The sequence below is a fragment of the Halichoerus grypus genome, chromosome 8, assembly GCF_964656455.1.
Source record: "Halichoerus grypus chromosome 8, mHalGry1.hap1.1, whole genome shotgun sequence".
NCBI lineage: Eukaryota > Metazoa > Chordata > Mammalia > Carnivora > Phocidae > Halichoerus > Halichoerus grypus.
The window spans coordinates 4,769,217-4,789,660 of NC_135719.1; the positions used below are offsets into that span (position 1 = coordinate 4,769,217).

The 20,444-nt window shown below is 51.6% G+C and overlaps 1 protein-coding gene across 2 annotated transcripts in view; it reads right to left on the reverse strand.

Moving 5' to 3' along the window:
• Nucleotides 1-15,891, reverse strand: part of ALPK3 (alpha kinase 3) — a 53,534-nt gene extending 37,643 nt beyond the window's left edge. The window contains exons 1-3 of one of the 2 annotated variants that reach the window (XM_036083023.2): nt 15,749-15,891; nt 10,603-10,641; nt 7,096-7,217 (exon numbers count right to left, since the gene is read on the reverse strand). In XM_036083023.2, coding sequence (XP_035938916.1) covers nt 7,096-7,217; nt 10,603-10,641; nt 15,749-15,891 — 304 coding nt within the window. The remainder of the gene's footprint in view (nt 1-7,095; nt 7,218-10,602; nt 10,642-15,748) is intronic. The other variant, XM_078078841.1, reaches the window with a different exon arrangement.
• Nucleotides 15,892-20,444: the final 4,553 nt, after the last annotated feature.

Below are 20,444 nucleotides of genomic sequence, written 5' to 3' on the forward strand. Positions count from 1 at the left end.
CCCACGTGGTCCTGCAGCCTGTGGCTTTCCCTCTTTCCCCCCGAGACCTCTGCTTCACAGCCAGCAGGCCTGAGTCTGGAACCCAGCTCGGAGACTTGCAGCCTTGTCCCAACCATCCCCAGTTTGAGAAGCTTGGGTGGAAGAGATCAATAGTGATGAGTATCAATATAGAGTTTTCAAAGAGCTTTCAAACACAGTTTCATCTGGCCCTCCTCACAATCCTGTGAAAACAATTCTTCACACTTACTGAGGACTCATTATGTGCCAGGTACTGAGCTGAACATTTTTCTTGTATTATGTAATCATCACAAAAATCCTACAGGAATGTACTGTTATTAACCCCCAATTTAAAGAAGAGGAATTCGGGGCACCTGGGTGGCTCAGTCAGTTAAGCATCTGCCTTCAGCTCAGGTCATGATCCCAGGGTCCTGGGATCGAGCCCCATGTTGGGCTCCCTGCTCAGGGGGGAGTCTGCTTCTCCCTCTCCCTCTGCCCCTCCCCCTGCTTGTGCTCTCTCTCTCTCTTTCTGTCAAATAAATAAATAAAATCTTAAAAATAAAAAAATAAGGGCGCCTGGGTGGCTCAGTTGGTTGAGCGACTGCCTTCGGCTCAGGTCATGATCCTGGAGTCCCGGGATCGAGTCCCACATCGGGCTCTCTGCTCAGCAGGGAGTCTGCTTTCGCTCTGACCCTCCCCCCTCTCATGTGCTCTCTCTCTCTCTCATTCCCTCTCTCAAAAAAATAAATAAAACCTTTAAAAAATAAATAAATAAATAAATAAATAAATAAAATAAAAAAATAAAACAACAAAGAAGAGGAATTCAAGGCCCATGAAATTAAGACTTCTGTCCCAAATCATCCAGCTGATGACATGCAGAAGAACCAAATTCAAATCTCTCTCTTCTATAAAACAGGCAGGTCAGGGGTTTTAATCTGTGTTTCACACAAAAGGAAGACAAGACTCTGGGAAGTGAAGTGACTTAGCTAGAGTCACAAAGCATCTGGCTTCCTTTTCCCTTTACCGATGCTCTTTCTGGTGAGGATTCTGGGACCAATAAGTAAATTTCTGTTCCCAGCATTCATTATAGTAGACTTGTTTCTCTGAGAAAGGTGTTTTTCAGGAACTTGGTTCTGTCTCAAGGCTCCGTCACTGCCCAGCGGCTTGCGGTGGCTTCCTCCCCTGCCCCAACATCTATGCACATACACACACACCCCCCAACACAGAATCCACAAAGAGTTGAGGAGAGTGGGGGAATGGGGCCGCCATACTGGACAAAGATGGGCAACCTCAACGAGGACAGTAGCATTCTGGCCAAAGGAGCCCCTGGGGGACACAGCAGCCAGATGGCTGAGTCAAGGCCTGCTGTCCCCCCCTTCACCCCCTCTGAGAGGGGAGAGCCTCAGGATTGTATATTCCTTCTCCAAGACCCCAAGGACTTCTCTCAGAGCTCAGCCAGCCGGAGAACCGGCACAGACTCCTCTCCCTCACGTGGTCTAGGTTCTGCCCCACCAGAAAGCATCACGTGTTCCTGGCAGGGCCCTGATGGGGCTGACTCATCACAGTCTAGTTTAAGGAACACTACCAGCAGAGTGGGAGGAAGACAGACAAATGTGGTCATTTTATCTCCACCGACACATGCTGGGATCACTACGCAAGTCTCACGTGGAGGCCAGTCTCAGCCATAGATCTATCTACCATCTACTTCTCCAGATCAGGAGACCCAGCTCCTGTTTCCTTTGTTCTCTGATTTTTCTGCATCCCGCTTCCCCCGCCCCTTTCTTCCCCATATAGTCTACATTCTCTCCTTGCTAATTGGAAATGGCTTATTGACGGTGTATTGTGGTGATCACAGAGACCTCCTCCTTAATCTACTATATAAAACTCAGGTGACCTGACGTGTTTTTATGTGTGGGGGGCAAAGAGTGGGGGAAGAAGAAGTTAGGTACGACAGGGGACTGAGGTAGAGATGTTAGCAATAACTAGAGCCCTGGAAATCTTACAGCCCCAAGTGGGAGTGCTGTAGACCCGAGCATGGCAGGTGTTCCTGAGCAGAAAGAAGACCGTGGCCCTGGTTGGTCATCATGAGACATGGATGTTATCCCAACTGAAGGGGTAAAGTTTTGCTCCTTTGGGTTGGGCTTAAAACAGGGCAAAGTTTCATAATGACATTGGATGTATTGAATAAAATGCCCCAAGATTCTGTAAGTCAGACTCCTGTCTGGCTTCTCCAACATCACTCAGAGTCCATGGCTACGAAGGGTAGAAGGGAAGAGAGAGAGAAGGGAGCCCTTCTCTGATGCCTGCCCCTCTCAGGCAGCCCACGGCCCCAGCAGCAGCTGCAGCTTAAAGGAATAGGCATTTGGCAAATAGGTACTGAGCGCCTTCTTTGTGCTTGCTCCAGAAAGGCACCATGTGCCAGGGTTGTGCTCTATCCTCGCAGATCTCAGTCTTCCCAGAGGAATGGAGAAACAGATAAAACAAGAGATTTCTGTAGAAGAGCTGGAGATGATGTCCTAGAGGATAAGACATTTGGGCTGGGCTTTGAAAGATGAGAAGAAATTTTCCAGCAAAGGAGTAGTCTTCTAGGTAAAAAGACAGAATGAGCATATCACCTGTTTTCACTCTCTCTCCACTATGAGTACTCTAAAGAGTATTTTTTAATTAAAAGATATAAAACCACAGGGAAGGGGAGAACAGATGAGGCAAGCAGTAGGAGGAACAACAGTTTGAAAGTCGGAAAGCAGATGGACAGTGGAAACAGGCTCTGCAGACCAAGGACAGCTGAACCCTAAGGTAGCAGTGGGGGAATTGAGAGCTACCCTTTGAACACTGGAAAATCCCCCAAAAGGCATAATTTCTGGCAAACACTTGGGGGAAAGGGAAGGAGGAGGGGTTATAAGTTGCGTGAAAAACCATCAGATATCTGGATCCCCTCACCCGCTCCGTGCCACTAGGTACGCTCCTTCCCGCCCCCCGCCTCCATGGTCAAAAGGCGAGGATGATTATCTGGAAAGGTGAAACTACCCTGAGGATTATCTGGAAAGGTAAAACTACCCTAAGGGCAAGCCAGCACAGCTGAGGGCATGACTACTCTATGGGAAACAGAAAAACATAGTAACTGTATGCATAAAATAAATGCTCTCTGATGAAAGCCCACCCAACCCTGTCATCTGCATAGCTCCTGGAAAATCTTTACCCTCCAGGCAAGGTATGGGAACACTATTCACTAGGGACTCTAGCTAGCCCAAGATGAAGGAATTAAAGAAACTTGCTTTGTCAGTTCCAACAGTGGTTGCCAGATCACCCTACAAGGAAGCCTCAAGTTTTCAGGCCCCTCCTGCTTGCTCAGAACTGACAACCAGCTTTTTGACCATTATCTGACACCCAAAGATCCCTAGGTGTCTGAGAAAAGCCTATACATAGAAAATTAAGGACCAAAACAATTAAATAAAAAAAAAAAAAAGCAAATTGGAAGGAGCTCAAGCTATGCAGGGAGAAGGAAACTTTTAGAAAACTATCATTACTAGTCTCAGACAGCTAGGAGAAGATACTACGTTCATGCAGAACAGATTGCCACAGGAAAAAAAAATATTTTTTAAGATTTTATTTATTTATTTGACAGAGAGAGACACAGGGAGAGAGGGAACACAAGCAGGGGCAGAGGGAGAGGGAGAAGCAGACTTCCCACCAAGCAGGGAGCCCGATGCGGGGCTTGACCCCAGGACCCTGGCATCATGACCAGGGCTGAAGGCAGATGCTTAACAACTGAGCCACCCAGGTGCCCCTGAAAAAAAAATTTTTTTAAGGAGCTCTTAGAAATTAAAAACCCAGAGGAAATCTCCCAGAAAGTAGAGCAAAAAGACAAACAGATAAAAGGGGAAGAAAGGAAAAGAAAATAAGAGAATGAGTCCAGGGGAGCAGATATCCACATAACAAGAGTTCCAGAAAGAAGGAGGAGAGAAAACAGGAGGAACAAACCAACATCAAAATAATCTCAAATTTCTCAGACCTAGAGGCCATCGGTTACCAGATTGAAAGAGTCCAAGCACACCCCAGGATGAAAAGACACCCATATCAAGATACATCATTATGAAATATCAGAACATTCTTACAAGCTTCCAGAGAGAGAGAGAGGGAAAAAAGAAAACAAACAAACAGTCTCCTGCAAAGAATGAGGAGTCAAATCGTCATCTTGCTCTGAACACTAACATTGGGAGCAAGAAGACAATGCAGCAATGTCTTCAAAATTCTCAAGGACAATTATTTTCAACTTAGAATTCTATACCCAGCCAAACTCTCCATCAAGAGTAAAATAAAAAATAAACAAAAAAACATTTTCAGACAGAAGTTGTCTAACATTTACTTCCCACGTACTTTGCCTAGGAAGCTACCAAAATAAGAATGTAAATCAAGAAAAAGAAAAATGTGGAATATAAAAACCAGGAAATCCATCACAGGAGAGAGGTAAAGGGAATGCATAGGATGATGGTAAAGGGAGATCCCAAGATGCCAACCATGTGTCAGATGCAGAAAGCAACTAAATCACACTGGGGCTGAAAGGCTCAAAGGAGAGACAAAGCTGCCATTGTCATACCATCTCTGGTAGAATGTCTTTTTCATGACACTACTGAAAGATGTAGTTCAGTAAAGCCAGAGAATAAACCAAGAAAAAGGACCATATGAGATCCAGGAAACTGAATCAAACCCAGGAGAAAGGCAAGGGAAACCCCAGGATAACAGCTGTGTATCTGGCCTAAAAGGCCACCAGTTGAGACAGAAGAACAGAGATGTCCAAGAGAGATGTCTCCAAGGAAAGCAGCTGACAGGAGGACTGATGACAGTGACCTTGTAGGAAACTGTAGTAAGAGGCTATTGGATGGGATAAGAAAATTTAGCAATAGGTAGCAAAAAAAAAAAAACAACCAATTAAATGAAAAATTAAAAAAAATACTAATGAGTAAAAACAGAAGAAAGAAGTATAATCATAGTATACTACAATCTTCAGTTATGAATAATATTACCTAGAAATAAGGTAAACAGTAAATATTGATTTAAGCAAAAGTTATGACATAACTATATTGAGAAGATAAGTGAGGAGAAACAGAGAAAATTAAGATAGAGAGAGCTAATTCCCTAACCACCGTAACAGGAAGACCAGCTAGCATGAAAACCCGAAGTGTCAAAAGTTAGCAACAGTCACATTATTTTTTTTTAGATTTTTTAAATTTATTTATTTGACAGAGAGATAGGGAGAGCAGGAACACAAGCAGGGGGAGTGGGAGAGGGAGAAGCAGGCTCCCCGCTGAGCAGGGAGCCCGATGTGAGGCTCGATCCCAGAACCCTGGGATCGTGACCCGAGCTGAAGGCAGAACAGTCACATAATTACTCAGCATTGTGGAAATGTATACACTAAACAGCTAAATGTATACACTAATAGCTAAATGTAGACACTGATAGCTAATAAATACATTGAATAGCTAAATGTATACACTAATAGTTAAAAGGTGAAAACAGTCGCTTCCGGGAAGACAAACTGGTGGGAGAGGTGAACTGCTGTACTTTGATACATGCCTATTAGTATACTTTGAAGACTTACATTATGTATATGTGTTAATTTGATCAAATAAAAATTAATTTCCTTTAAAAAGAAGTGATTAAGGACTTTCTTTTTTTTTTTTTTATTTTTGATTAAGGACTTTCTATGTAGGGAAAATAGCGTATGTAAGCACAGATTTGTGAAAGAGCTAAGTTCTTCCAGAAAACTGTTAGTACGACAGTTACAAAGCAGGCATAAAGGAGAAGCCTCAGATGCTACAGAGAGCAGAAGTAACATCTCCTCTTCACCAGCTTTGTGGACTTTGGCAAGTCACCTAACCTATTGCCGGTTCCTTCTCCGTAAAATTTGACTAATAATAGCACTTACTTCACCAGGTTTTGTAAGAATCCAATGACAACGGAAACAGATAAATATTGCAAAATGTGTTATGCCACACAAAGGTAAGGGATATAGGCAGGTGTCTGCCATCCCCTGGAACAGACGGGGTTCTCAGCGTGGAGCTCAGAGGGTTCTAGGTAAGGGTGAGAACTGCCTGGGGGAACCCAGTCCCAGAGAAGCTGTTTAGATGGCTGGGGCAGACAGGTCCCCCAGAATCAGGGCATGTCATAGCTGGAAACTACCAATGCCCTTGATTTACTGGGGGGAAAAAAAGGGTACTCTTGGAGGGAAGCTTGATCTGGGCCCCTTGGTCTGATGGCTGCACGGCTGGGAGGGGCAGACCTGCGGGCCCACTAGCAGGTCAGGCTGGTGCGACAGGAGGTCTGGAGGAGAGGCCATGCTCAGGGCCAGCTTTCCAGTCCTCCCACCACACCATCCCCCCCCAAGGAGTATCACTCTGCTTCCTCTTCTGCCAAATCCCACCATGGAGCTCAGGGAAATGCGAATAATAGTTGTCTTCATTTCTAACACTTACATGGTACTAACTCTATGCCAGGCACTATTCCAAACGCTTTGCAGGTTTGACGCATTCGGTCTCACAATAATCCTCTGAGGTTCATACTATCATCCTCCCCACTTTACAGAGGAGGTGCTGCGAAGTCATGCAAGGTTATGCAACCTCTTCTGTATCACATAACTGGAAAGGGGACAGATCAGCATTCCAGGCAGGCAGTCTGGCTCCAGGGTCTGCAGTCAGAATCACTCGACATCACTGTCTCTCAGGCTTGACACCCCCAAGCGTCAACCTACTCAACTCTAAAATGGGGATATTTGGGGAGACGGCCTCAAAAACCTTTTTCAACTGGAGAGCTTCTTTCCTTGCAACTAAGATTCATTGGTCGACTATGTTTGCCCGAGAGTTAAGAACCTGAAAATAGATTTTGAAGAAGAGCAGGGTGTATATGTGGCTCCAGAATGGGAGGAGAAAGGGACCCCAGCCCACACAGGGAGATTAAACTGGAGAGAAAGCTAAGGAAACAAATGTGAACTTGCACAGTTGGATGCACACAGCCAACCCCTTCCATGCCTGTCCCCACAGCCCCCTGGGACCCTGCTGTGTGCAGTGACCCTGGTGTGGATGGTACAGAGGGCTTCATTACCTGTGACGATGCAGGTGAACTTGGCATCACTGTCCTCGGACACAGCCCGGGACTTGAGCGTGGTCTCGAATAGCGGCTGGGTCTCCTCTGTTAGCTGAGCAATGATGGAGCAGAAGGTGCTCCTAGGAGAGGCAAAGAACTTTTCAGAGTGGCCTTCCCCCCTTGCCAAGATATCTGATATTGCCCAATTTGGACTGGTGTTGTCCAAAGCAACTTAAATCTCACCATATCCATCCATCATCCCATGGCCATGGCTCCAGTACCTGAGCAAGTCTTCAAGGGAGCCAGATCTCTTGGCCAGGTTGGAGGCAGGGATGGTACCGAGGGGCTGAATGGGAACCTGATCCAGACCCATTCCAATAGGCAGTCTTCTGACCATGGGCCAGGCTCCTAAGCATGCCAAACCATCAGCCCTGGTGTCCCCTTCCCATCCTTATTGGAGGGCTTTGCTTTACCCTCTACCATTTATCTCCCGGAAAGCTCGTGCATGGGGTGGCACACATATGGATAGGTCCGGCCTCAGAGATGGAGACCCCAGAACAGCAGAGCTGCCATTCATGCCAAAGAGGGAAAAGCCAGTTAACCCTCAAGGAGACGCAGTTCAGGGGTCTCCCCTAATGTTTGGGCTCAAAAGAAATGCCCCCGAATTTATGAGCATAGACCATAGTAGACAAAGAATAAGCCAGCCAATGCCAGGGATCTGGATCCAAAGTTAGACTCTAATTCCTCGGGGCATCAGAAAAGAGAGTCTGCTCCTGGATCATCCCTGGATACCACATGCGCAAGTGAATACATGGCTGCCAGCTCCAAGACCAACCAGCACGACTGCCAAACCAGAACCAGATCCGTCCCTGCAAAAGCCAGGACTTTTAGTTCCACTGTGACAGTCGGCCTCTCCGAATTCAAGGGCATTTGCAGGCTCAGAGTCCAGCGTGGACTCACCAACACTGCTTAGCATGTCCAGTCCTCTCCTTCCTGGGCACAGGAAGCAAACCACCATGCCAAACCCTCTCACAGGCCCGCAGAGACACAATGCGTCCCTAGGCATGAAGCGTAACCACACAGCCAAGTTGTCTGGTGCACAAGCCGTGCCCGGCCCTCCCCACTCACACAGCCCATTGTGAGCAGCAGTGAGGACCATGAGGGGAGAAGTGAACAGAAGCGGGAGGGTCTGCCTTTCTCTGTGCCTCAGAGGAGGGGCTGCCACCCAGGCAATGCGTGTCGGCTCGAGACCTCTCCACCGGGGCGGGGGGGTCTGTTCGAGCACAGCAACGAGGGGCTACAACCCTGTGCTTTGTGGGGAGAGCTTGCACACTCAACTCATTGTTTCTGTGCATGTCATTCTGGACTTGAGTTTGAGGAGACAGATTCTATCCCAGGAAGAGCGTCTGGAAGCAGGTAAGACTTCTGGACCCACAGGGCTCCAGGCGTGGTGTCTCCACAGGAATGCAGATGCCTGGGCCTTCGGGGAATTGACAGGAGCCCTCCCCGGCAAAGACTACCCAGAAAGGGGGACCCTAACCTCCCACACAGCTGAACGCTTGAACTGGGTCTACAGTCAGGCTTCTAGAACACTCCCTGTGATGCTCTCATCTAGAACTCCTCTCTCGAGTACAACTCTTCCTTTTCCTCTAACCTGCTCGGAAAGAGAGGGTCCTTCAATTCCCTGACACTCAGGAACATAACATCTGAAAATGTTTCTTGCTGCTCTCACACTAAGAGCAAATTTCTGACTTTGGGGCATACCAAATCCCCACCAACAGTTGCCAAAGGAAACTGTTGTGCCAAAAGGATTTGGACTTCCATGATGTTGCAGCTAATTCAAAACAGCCCTCGTTCTGTCCTCCCTCCATAACCTGAATCCTATCTTACTCATGAACATGAGCCTGGATCCAGTATTCAGCTTAGGCTGCTTGGACGAGTCTAAGGAGATAAGCTACTGGAAATGGGTACCCGAGAGAAAAGAGGGAAACTCGGCTTCCAGGAAATTTGCAGAGGCGGTGCTCATACGAGATATTCAACAACAGGTAGTCATTTTGTGTCCTTACTGATTTTGAACAGGAAAGAACACTCATCTTCTCAAACTTACCACACTAGGTTCTAAGCTGCATTACAGAAAATGTTTACATGGGAAAATCATGGCATGACTAGCCGAAAGCCCTCTGGGAGGTGGGTGTGGGGTGCATGAGGGGAGACAGGGAGAGTCTCTGCATATGCTGTCCACCGAATGTCACCCGCTTTCTGTCCCCAACTCCAGACCACTCTGACAGACTGTGAATGAGCTGCTTCCAGGGTCCTAGAAAGCCAGAAGTCCACACATCTGGAAACGGTCTGGTCCCACCCTGACACCTCCAAGTCTTTTCAACTCTGTGACTTCATAAGGAGATCACAACCTAATCGTGTGTTTCTAAGGAACACCAGAATCACTGGCTTTCATGGTGTTCAGAGGAACTGGACTCTGCCTTTAGGTTTGGTTCTTTACCTTGCTTTAAATAAACCTCCAAGGACCTTTCTCTTTTAGCACTTAGCACTCCACTTTGAATTGTCTGTGATGTCCTCTCTCCCATCCGTCCAGACCCTGAACTAACCCAGAACAAAGTTCCTCAATGCTCTCCTATATCAAGGGAAAGTACATGGTAGGTCCTAATCGTGTCTGTAGACATTATTACCTATTGGGACACCAGTTGGCTACTCAGGAATCTTTCTCTGTGTACAGAAACTGTAGGCAACTCTCCCCAAATCTACCAGATGGTGGGAGGTCCAAGTGGTGGGAGGCCCAAGTGGTGGGAGAGAGCCAGGAAATGTTCCCACTTTGATTATAAAAGTCAGCTCAGCCAACAGGAAAAAGCTGTCCCCAGCTCGGGAGGAGAGAGGACAGGCATTCCACGGGTGAACCCCCACTGGGCCTGCTCCGGTCCTGCCCTGCCTCTGAAGCAGGTGCAGAGAACAAGCGAATGCAGGAAAACACTAACACGGTGCTCCCTGACCTCAAAGAGTGCACAGTCCTGCGGGGGTGGAGAGAGCCAAAGGAGAGGGGGATTAGAGAAGGAGGTGGTAGAAGAACTTAAGGGACTCAGGGGGAAGCCGTTTAAGGCAGGAACCCTGGTCAGAAGATCGACAGTAAGGGGTCCAACCTAGACATGGGATTACAAACACCGTGGAGACCTCAGACTGGGAAGCGGGGCCCATGCCTTGTGGTTCGCTGTCCGGGCCCCGTGGTACCTCTCCTGGGGGCACAGAGACACAGCAGCGCGCACCTAGGGAAGCCTTGCCTATTTCTGGGTCCCCAGAAGCCTTTCAGTGGTCCATGCAAGCATCAGCTCTAGCCCCTGTAAGACCCGTGCTCACAAGAATGCCCTCTCACACCCCCCGCCCGCCACCACCCTCCAGCCCTCCCCTCACCCCATGCAGCCCCGTCAGTGCACAAACTGTCACCCCGAGGCCCTTCAATGCCCAGACCCAAGGAAAAAAAAGCAGTCAGAGAAATGTAATGCAATGTGCGTTTACCTTCCAGAGCTGGGGTGAGACAACCGGTTGCTTGATAAGCTAAGCGAAAACAGCAAATGGAATCATTAGGCCAAAAAAGCAAGGAAAGAAGGCGAAACCAACCACATTCTGCAGAGTATTAATTGGCCACCATCTGGGGCCTGGAGGCCTTTCTATTAAAAGGGACCAGCTGTCTTAGTTGGCCTGCTCGGGCTAGCAAGAGGCCTCACCACCAGACACCAGGGTATCTGAATCCGAGAGCTCATTAAATGCAGAGGAGTCCAGGGGGATGGTTAGGCAGGAAGGAGGCCCCTTGGGGCTGCGCTTTGAGAAAAATGCGTCCCAGGCACTTGGGTCACTGGCCCCCAGAGAGGGGCTCATGGCTGCCTGGCACGCTTCCCAACCCCGCAGCGCACCAGCCTGGGGAGCAGCTCCTGCTTCAACCCTCGGCCTTTTGGGGGAGAAGGGCCCCCATTCTTAGAAATCTGCTAACACCCTGGGAAGGAGACAGGTGGCTTGGAGAACACCCATTAATAGGTTAAAGTACGGTTAAAGGGGCCACACAAGGCAAACCAGCTGGAAGAGAAAAGAAGAGGAGAAAAACAAAGCAGTTAATTCAGCAGGAGCCAGGAGGCACCCAGCTCGGTGAGACTAGCACAAGGCCCATTATGCCTACAGGCCCTGATCGCCCCTCCTACCCCGGGGCAGCTCAAAGTGGACACTGGCCACTGGGGGCGGAGGACCCACACAGGGACACCACCCTACTTTCCTCTCCCTCCACCTTTCCTAACACGAACAGCTCCAGGGGAGCCTAGGACCACTGTGGCACAGCCCTTTGGGAGATCTTGGGGCCACCCCCTCCACCCTGGCCCCCTTCGGCTGTCCCTGCCAGGCGAGCTCTCCCTTTGTGACCAGCAGCCCAGCCTGCCCTATGACACTTGAATCTGCATCTCCAACCACAAGCAAGCTCCATTGAGAGCCTGTCTCTTTATAACCAAAACCCCAAATTCCTCCTCTGCCCCAAAACACGGCTTCCACTCCAGGGCTCCTGGGCTTGGGGCCACCTCCAGCGTCCTCCCAAACTCCAAACTGTAAATCTGCCACTTTGGATTCCTCCCTCTCCTCCAGCTCCTAAGTCCCGCCGGTCAACAATTCTTGGCTCTTCTTTCTCCCTTTCTCGCTACTCCTGCGGTTGTGGCCTGATCTAGACCCCCATGGCTCCATTTCTGATGACCACCTCAGCCCTCTTCTCCTTCACACCCCATATCACACCACTTCCCTGAAAAAAAATGTGACAATCCTCCCGTTGAGTCTCAACTCCTTAATTGGGCACTGAAGGTCCTCCCGGCTCAGCTCACACCCCCACTACAACCATGATTCTCTTCTTCCCAACACCCACGTTCCACTGGAACCAGACCTGTCCCTAACTGCCACGGACATGGCCTCTAAGCCCATACTTCTGGCCTCCCCGTTTGGAAAGCCCTCCCTCCTTCCTTCTGCTCAACTAACCCCTGTCCGCCCTGCCTTCAGACCTAGCTTTCTTGGTAGCTTTCCTACTCCCAGCACAGTGCTCAGCAGACAGCAGGCATCCAACAGCTGTTTTATGGAAGGGAGAGAGAGAGAGAGAAAGAAGGAAGAGAGAAGGTATGCAAGAGCATCTTTCAAACACGAAGGGTGCTGCCCCCCAGAGGGAGCCGCTGCTCCAGGGAAGGTGGGAAGGGCAAGGATGCAGCTGCCTTGCTCAGAGCTTTAAAAATCCTCTGGAGGCCGCGTGGGCAGAACCTCCCATGGTTCCAAGACACTGGCCAACTCCATCCTTTCCTGACCATGAACTTCCTTTGCCTTTCTCCTCGTAATTGAGAGATCTCTCCTCTGTTGGGTCTGGATTTCTTCCCTGGGAAGGAGAGGGAGAGAATCAGCTCTCTCATTCCAAGAGGAAAATGACAGGTGCCACCTGCAAGCAGAGGAGACCCTGAGCGGGGACAGTGACCCCACCCCGGCTCCCTCTAGAGCCGTCTGTGCAGCTCTGTCCCCTGTCCTGCTTCCTCCAGGCCTCACCCTTCCGCTGTTAGCCGGCTTGGGAGGAGCCCTGCGCCACGAAGGCGACCTTGTCTTCGGAGGGGGGAGCTGTACTTGTGCCCTGCTGTCTGGGCCAAAGCTAGGCTCAGGGCCTCGCCCAGGCAGGAGCGTCTCCCTCCGCTGCCTGCAAGGGGCTCGGAATCCGAAGGCATCCAACGTGGGTGCAGAAAGGCCTACAACGGTTCTTAATGCCACCTTCATTGTACAGAATGGGAACTCAGGGCCCAGGAAGGAAAGCTCCCTTGGTAAAGCAGGAAAGTGAGCCTGGAGAGAGCCAGGACTGGCTGTGGAAGCCAGGGTCTCCCATTCTTCCTGGCTTTCATATATTCTGGGACAGAACAGCCTGATGATCAGTTTCCCTGAAAGCCTGAGACAGCCTGCCTGACCCAAGCAGAACAGAAGAGGTCTTCCAAAGCTGTCTGCAGTAAACATCCTAGGTCCTGTGGCTCCTCTGAGCCCACGTGGGCCAGGCTCCCCAAGAAATGAGGGGGCAGGGACTTCTGAAACTTCTGAGTGTCTGTCCACCTGACCGTAGGTCCTTACCCCACTCTAGTCCCCACGCCCCACCTTCCTATAGGAATGAGGTCCTAGAGGGTGGATGTCCTAGGAGGCTGGACCAACAGTTTGCTGGGACTATCTGCATGCTGGACCTCTGACCCCAGTGGGCACTGGAAATATCCTTAAGCTGACTACAGTCTGGAAACCACCTCAGGGCCGTGGGGTTAGGCGAGGGGAGACAGGCACAGGGAGCCAGGTTCTAGCCCTGGGCCAACGCTTCTGGTGGCCCAGCCCCCAGCCCAGCTGTCCATCAGCTCCCAGAGGCAGCCGACAACGACGCCTCGTGAGCTCCATGCATAGAGGTAGACCCAGAAAAATGTTGGAGCCAAGAGTGAGTGGAAAAGAACCTGCCTCTCAGTCAGGACTCTGGGATAGTCAGGGTTCATCTGGGCTGTAGCCCAGGATAGCTGGCAAAGTCCTCAAGGGACCCTCTTTCTCCTTCATCTCTTGGGCCCTCTTCCCATCCCCATAGGCAGTCAAGCTATTGTGAGGGACAGAAGACTGCATGGTTGCCCGCTCTAACACAAGAGTCAGGCCTTGCTAGGGAACTGGGCATCGCCCCCCACCCACCCCCATCACAGCCATTCACAGTCACATTCTTCCCTCTTTGGCCAGAGGCTTTTCCAGAGGTGAGATAAATCCGGCCCTCCTTGTCCCTGAGGACCTGTGGGGGTCTGTAGCCAGCCGACAGGGGCAAAACAGAGCCCTCTCTCCCACTGGAGCCCCAGCCCTGCCTCCTCCAAAGGCCTAATGAAAAGTAGCATTCGCATTTAGATACAAGGGGACTTGGACCGGCCACTTCCATCCTGCCTGCAGTTCTCAGGCTGGGACACTGCTTGGTGCTCATCAGGCGGGCAATTAAAAATCATCTACCATACAACAGCTCAGCCAGGTAGCTGTCCACTCTCCAGCTTTTTCTCTACCAGTCCAGATCCACTGCCTTCCCTATTCTGCCTGGTTTTCAAGCCACCCCTGCTTCCCTCCCTCCATCGCTGCTTCTCTGCTGTGTGTTCTGCTGGTATTGACCTTTGGTATTGATCTGGTAAGGCCAGATGCAGGAGGCAAAGCCCAGGCGAGTCCCCGTGACAAGTGTGAGACAAGTGTGAGGCTCCCACGAGGCAGTCAGCTTCACCACAGATGGGAATAAATGCTCATTCCAGTTTTTCCATAGAGCCAATGGTTCGGGGAAAGGGGCTTTCTTTCCTGGGAAGCCAGGGGCCTTGTCCAGTCTCACTCAGTCACTAACACCAGCCCTCAGCCCTGCCCCAGACATGTGACACCATTTGACGAGTTTTATGCAGAAACCGGTTCCGGTTACATTTGAACTTTTCCAACTCCAAGGTCAACAGAACTCAGCCAGTTCACGAGGAAGTGCCTGGGACTTTTCCTGAATGTCCTTGATGCCTGTTTCTGTGCTGTTTTAGGAACGGAGGACAAGAGGTCCCCAGACAGCTTCTCAGATGAGTGGCTGCTTTCCACATAAGCTACGACAAGCCAAGCTCTGGGGCCGGGACACAACCACTATCCCAACAGCCAACCATCACAATTCCCTTTGGAAAACAGGCTCCAGAGTTGGAGGGAAACTGAGCTGCCCAGAGGGTGCAGGAAATGTCCGTCTCCGGGGCAATGCACGTGTCCCTGGGTGTCTGGGGGCTTCTGAGCGCCTGCGGGCCTCTCTGTTGACTATCTGTGTGTCTTTGTATCTGTGGGTAGCCTAGCTCCTAAAACAAAGCAACCACACCTCTAATTCTTGGCAGACGAGTACAGGGCTCCTCGGTTGGGCCCCTCCCTTGGCATCCTACTCCCCCAAACTGGGCAGGGCACTTGGCTCCCTCAGAACCGCAAGCTCTGATTCTTCAGACAGGGCCAATCAGCCCCTCATCCCACCCCTGCCCCTCACCAGCCCCCACAAAGATCCTGGGGAAGACCACAGCCCTGGGCCCAGAGGAAGAACCTTATTTGCACAGAAATAAGAACCTTACTTCTTCCTGGTGAACCCCACCACCCCCGCCCCGCTGAGCTAAGGAGCCCCCACTGGGGGGGTCCCCCTAGCGCCCCTCCCCAACTCCCCCGCTCCCACTCTGCCCCTACCCTTACCCCGTCAATGCTCTCCCCCTCCCTTCCAGCTGGGGGAGGAATTCCAGCCACTCTGGCTTTCCTTATCGCTCACTGTGGAATCCGAGGCCAGGGAGTAGCTGAGTATGGGGTGAGGGTGCCCACGGGACGAGGGCCGATAAAGGAAGGCCTTCGGGCCCCTGAGAAATCACCCCCAGAGCTGGGCCCTTCTCCTCTCTCGAGCCTCGCGTTGCCAGAGGCCCGAGGCCCCGCAGGCCCTGAGGGGTCAGGAGGAGCCTTGAGGGGCCCGAGGGCCACTGCGCCCGGCCACGGCCTCAGCTCTCAGGCCTCGGCAGGAGGGAGCCAGGGTGCCCTCGAGGGCGTCGCCGCGGCCTCCGCCCGCCGACCCCCCAACCCCCCACCCCCCCCACCCCACCCCCGGCCCCGGGGCCCCCCGGGGGGACGCGCCACTCACCTGGTCTCCGGCCTCACGCTGAGCAGGTAGCTGCGGCTGGCCGGGCTGGGGATCCACACGGGCCCGTCGTCCTCGCCGTCGCCCCCCGCCCCGGCCCGCCCGCCCGAGCCCCAGCCGCGTCCGGGGGCCCTGCGCGACCCCATCCCGCCGCCGGCCGCGCGCGCTCGCCCGGCCCCTGCCCTGCCGGCCGCCGCTCCCGCCCGCGGCTGACGCGCGCCCCTATTTATAGCCCCGCGGCCCGGCCGTCGTCACCTGCTGCTGTCCCTCCCCCGGCCCCGGCCGACGAGCGCGGCCTCCGAGGCGCCGGGGGGCGCAGGGCCTCGCGCGAGGGCCCGACCCCCTGCGCTCGGCCATTCCCGGGGCCGCGGCCCGACGCGCGTGGAGAGCCCGGAGCCAGCCCGGCGTCGGGGCCTGGGCCTCGGGAGGCCTCCCGCTGTGCCCCAAATTCCAGGCCCCAGGACCCCGGCTTCCTGGCAACCTTCCTTCCCCCGCTCGTGGGGGTGGGGGGGTGGCCAGCGCAACTGTGGAAGCGCGGGCCGCGCGGAAGGTGCAGAAGTGCCCGAGGAGCTGGGGGCGCAGGCCGGGCGAAGTTCAGGGGCGTCGGGCCGCTTGGAGCCTGGGCTCCGCACGGGGGGCGCCGCCGCAGCCGGGGACCGGCCCCCTTCTTCCTGGTGGCAGCCCCCGCTGACCCTCGCCTTGCCGGTGACTGGGGCTGGTCCACGACTCAGACAAGCCCACACATCTCCACGGAGCTCCTCTGGATGTGTGTTGCGTTCCCTTCCATTATCTAGCATAGATGAAGGGCTCAAAAACCACTTCTAGAATAATTGGACCTCCTACTCCACCCAGCCTCCATTCCTCCGCACCTTGGGGGGAAATGGCAGAGTCCTAATGCGCAGAAAACGATTCAACCGTGCAACAATTTCTAAGAGTAAGATTGTAAGCACGGACTAAACCTGGTTCTAAATACTGGGAGTGACCAATATTTATCCATTTTTTTTCTCTCCTTTATCCTTGGAAGCATCCAGAAAGTGCCTGCAGCCGGGTGGCTATGATCTTTAGGAAGTTAGAGCAAAGGAGTACCACCCCTCTGTCCTAGAAGCTTCACGCTGTACATTCCCACTGGTTTTGGAAATGGTTCTTCCCCCACTCTCGCGGTGTGGTTCCAATGGCAAATGCCTTTATTCCTACATGACCCCATCCCTGGCCTCAGTTGGCTGACAGCTGACTTAAGCCAGGCTCTTCGTGGTACCCATCTCCCTGACCACAGAGGTAAGCATCACGCCCAAGCTGTGCCGATGGGAGTTCTTTACCAAAACGTTTTTTAACTGGAACTGGGTGAGAAAAGCAGCACTGGAAAGCAGTGAGCTGTGAGGTCTCAGCTTTCAGCAGCCATGCTTCCTACCTGGCGGAAGAGGCCAGTCTGCAGTGAGGAAGAAGGAAGCTGACAGAGAGAGAAGCAAAAGCAAGGGGCTCAGAGTCCTGATGGCTTCCAGGTACATCGCTGTAGGTGTTCCTGAGACCCAGCTTTGTCCCCGACATTTTTGTAGGTTGGCAGTCCGACCAGTTTGTTGAATCTGTGTACCAAAAAAGTTCTCTTTGCTCAAGCTGCTTCGAATTAGGCTTCTGTTGATAGAATGTGAGTCTTGACCAATACAAAGGCAGTTTCTCCCAGTGAGCCCAAATCCATCTCCTGACCACATGCCCCCATTTATCCTTGTTGTTGGCTCTCTGGAGGTACATGTATTGAAATCTCTTCAGTCATCTACAGGACAGTCCTCCAAATATCTGAAAGCATGCTTCAAGTTTTGGTTCATTTGTTTAAGTTGTATGAACACCCATGGATCATGCTAGGACAATGTGCTACGGGTGGGAGTCACAGGATCAGTGCTTTCAAGAAACTTTTGTCCAGTGGGAGAAACAGGCATATAAACAAAATACAATGAAGATGAAATGTATAATATAAAACTATGTATAGGGGAGCACGAAAGTACAGAGAAAAGAGTGGATTGCCCGGGGTTTGGGTTAGGATGGTTTACAAGGCAGTAAATTTGAGAAGGATTTTGAAAATTTCATAGGTGCTCACCAAGTGGACTGTTGGGGTGGGGGGGACAGGACGACAGAATATTCCAGATGGAGGGAACAGTGTGGGCAAAGATAAGGAGATACAGAATCGCCTGGTGGGCATGGTGTTCAAGTGTAAAGGAGATGGGGAAATAGGCAATTAGGGCCAGATCCAGAAGGTTTTGTCTGGTCCACAAGGAAGCTAGACTTCCCTTTGAGGCCGCCTCTCACATGACCATGGATATGGTACCACTAGTCAGTCACCCAAGGGACCCTCTAATTGATCAATTTCCTTTTCAAAATGTGACCCACACAGAGGTCACTCCATGGCAGCCTACAACTGAATTAGCACCTCTCTGAGTTTGGGCCCCACTCACTAGGAACAGCATTGTCACAGCCAAATTATTTCATTAATCCTGAGCCTGTGTGTGTTCAGCACGAACTACCATTCGTCTAAGTCTTTCCTACTCCTGCTTGTAAAGTCTTTTTTATCCTGAGTGCAAACTTGTACCATTTTTTAGTTAAAGCACATCTTCTTAATCTCCTACTCCCTTTCCTTCTTGTCTAAACCTTTATGAGTTCTGCTCCTGTCATCTAGTGTACGAACTATCCTCCCAGCTTCTTGTCCTGTGCCAGCTAAATAAGCAGACGTTTATGAGGATAGGGGCAGAGCTGAGTAAGGAGTGCCAAGGCACTTAGGGATGGAGAGGTCAGAAAGGCACAGTCTCTTTCCTCTCTAAGCTTACAGTCTAGCAGGAGAGAGAGGACCTGTGGAGTGGTGTCAAGTCCTAGGCTGGGAGTCCAGAGACTTGGGTTCTAAATCTCCTCTCCCACTGAGTGTCACCTTGGGCAAATTGCTCCCCATCCCTGAGTTGTAGCTTTCTCCTTTGGAAAGAGGAATGAGGCATTCCCTTTATGATCCTGTAGGTCATGGCTGTTCCTTCAGCAAGTATTTATTAAGTAATTGCTAACAACTCCATGCCAGGCATTATGCCAGGTGCTGAGGGTACAGAAATGAATGTGAGAGTTTCTACCTCTCCAGCCTGAAAGATAGAACCTCGGATAGAAGTTCGTGCATGGTGCTGAAAGGGCACAGAGAAGCTCATGCTGTGGTTCTGCATTTGGAAATAACCATAATCCAAGGTTTGCTATTAGATACGTGTACTGATGAAGCATCATCAGTAGGCATTTGTTAGTGATGCCAGGACCCCCTCTCCCGGTTGTTTTGAACTTCCCAGGGCCCTGGAGTAACTGGGCGCTTGTGGTAGGAAAGTCTTGGGCTACTGTCCATTAACACACATAGCTCAGCGGGGGAAGCTGGTCCCTGCCCTGGGGTGGCTGGGGCTCCCCGGACACTCTGGCCCCACCACCTAAGCCCCTCTCGTTGAAGTCTAGATAAGTGCGAACACGCCTTGTATTCCGACTGAGGTCCATCTCTTCCCCTTCTGCTCTCCTTTGAAGCGTACATTACCCAACATTTACTAGCTGCCACGACACCATTCCATGTGCCTCACCATCCTCCCCCGGAACTTACCGAGTTCAGGCCACTGCACAGTGAGCGCTATGGTGTATGTATGAAGGGGCAGGGGTGGGATGAGGGGCAGGGGTGGGATGAGGGGTGGGACCAGGCTCTGGCCCCCTGCCATCATCCCTGCCTTTCTAATAACTCAGTCAACACACTGGCAGCAGGTCCAGTGACCTCACCCTCTCGAAGACCTTCACCCCCACTTCCCTTTAGCAACCCAACCAAATGCCCATCACTTGAACCTCATCAGAGGAGTTTCTCCACCTCTAAAATGCCCCCTACTAAGCCTGCCCTCCGCTTTAAGGGAACTCCACACCCCTAACATGCTCTCCCGTGAGTTTCTCCTGGGCTCCTTTATCCACCTCCCCCAGCCCCGTCTGGACACAGGCACAGTGTGGGGAGGACAATGACTCTGACAACTGTACTCTCCTCAGAGGTCTCCTCTCCCTTGGCCCCTGACCTTCTACTAAATTTGCCTTGCCCGTTCCTAACCTGGAATCTGGCTGTGGCTTCTTGCTCCAAGGCTGGCCAGCTCTGGTTTCTAACCTGAGTCTGGTCTCAGGCAGCTTGGCAATCCTTTCCCAATTCCCCAGGCTGACCTTTTCCTTTCCCTATAGCAACAGCTCCAAACAAGATTCCAGCCTCCCCTTTGCCCTCCTGACTTGCAGCGGTCAACTATTCCTTCAAAATACAGGGAAACGTGAGACCATTGGATAAGAACTTCAACTTTGAAGGAGGACAGGCTAGCTAGCATCTCTGAGTCCTACTAACCTCTGCTTCAAAATGGACATTGTTGTTTAGAAGGTTCTCGAACATCTGCTGTCAGCTCTCCCTGCCCTCCCCCACCCAGCCTCCTTCCTCACAACCTCAGAGGATGATTGTTTGCTTTTCCCTGACATATTTACCCCTTCTTTCCCTTCCCTCACTACCTCTGTTGCTCAAAAGCGTTCAGAGGAAACCAGGCACAATATCAAGCAGTAATGAGTTACCAGAATTAGGTTATAAAGGGCAAACTTTGGCGTCCTGAACAAGACAGAAGCAGCCCAATGACCAGAGCTGAAGCGGAGGTCAGAGCCAGGCCCGCCCAGCAAGAGGGGCCAGAGGCCA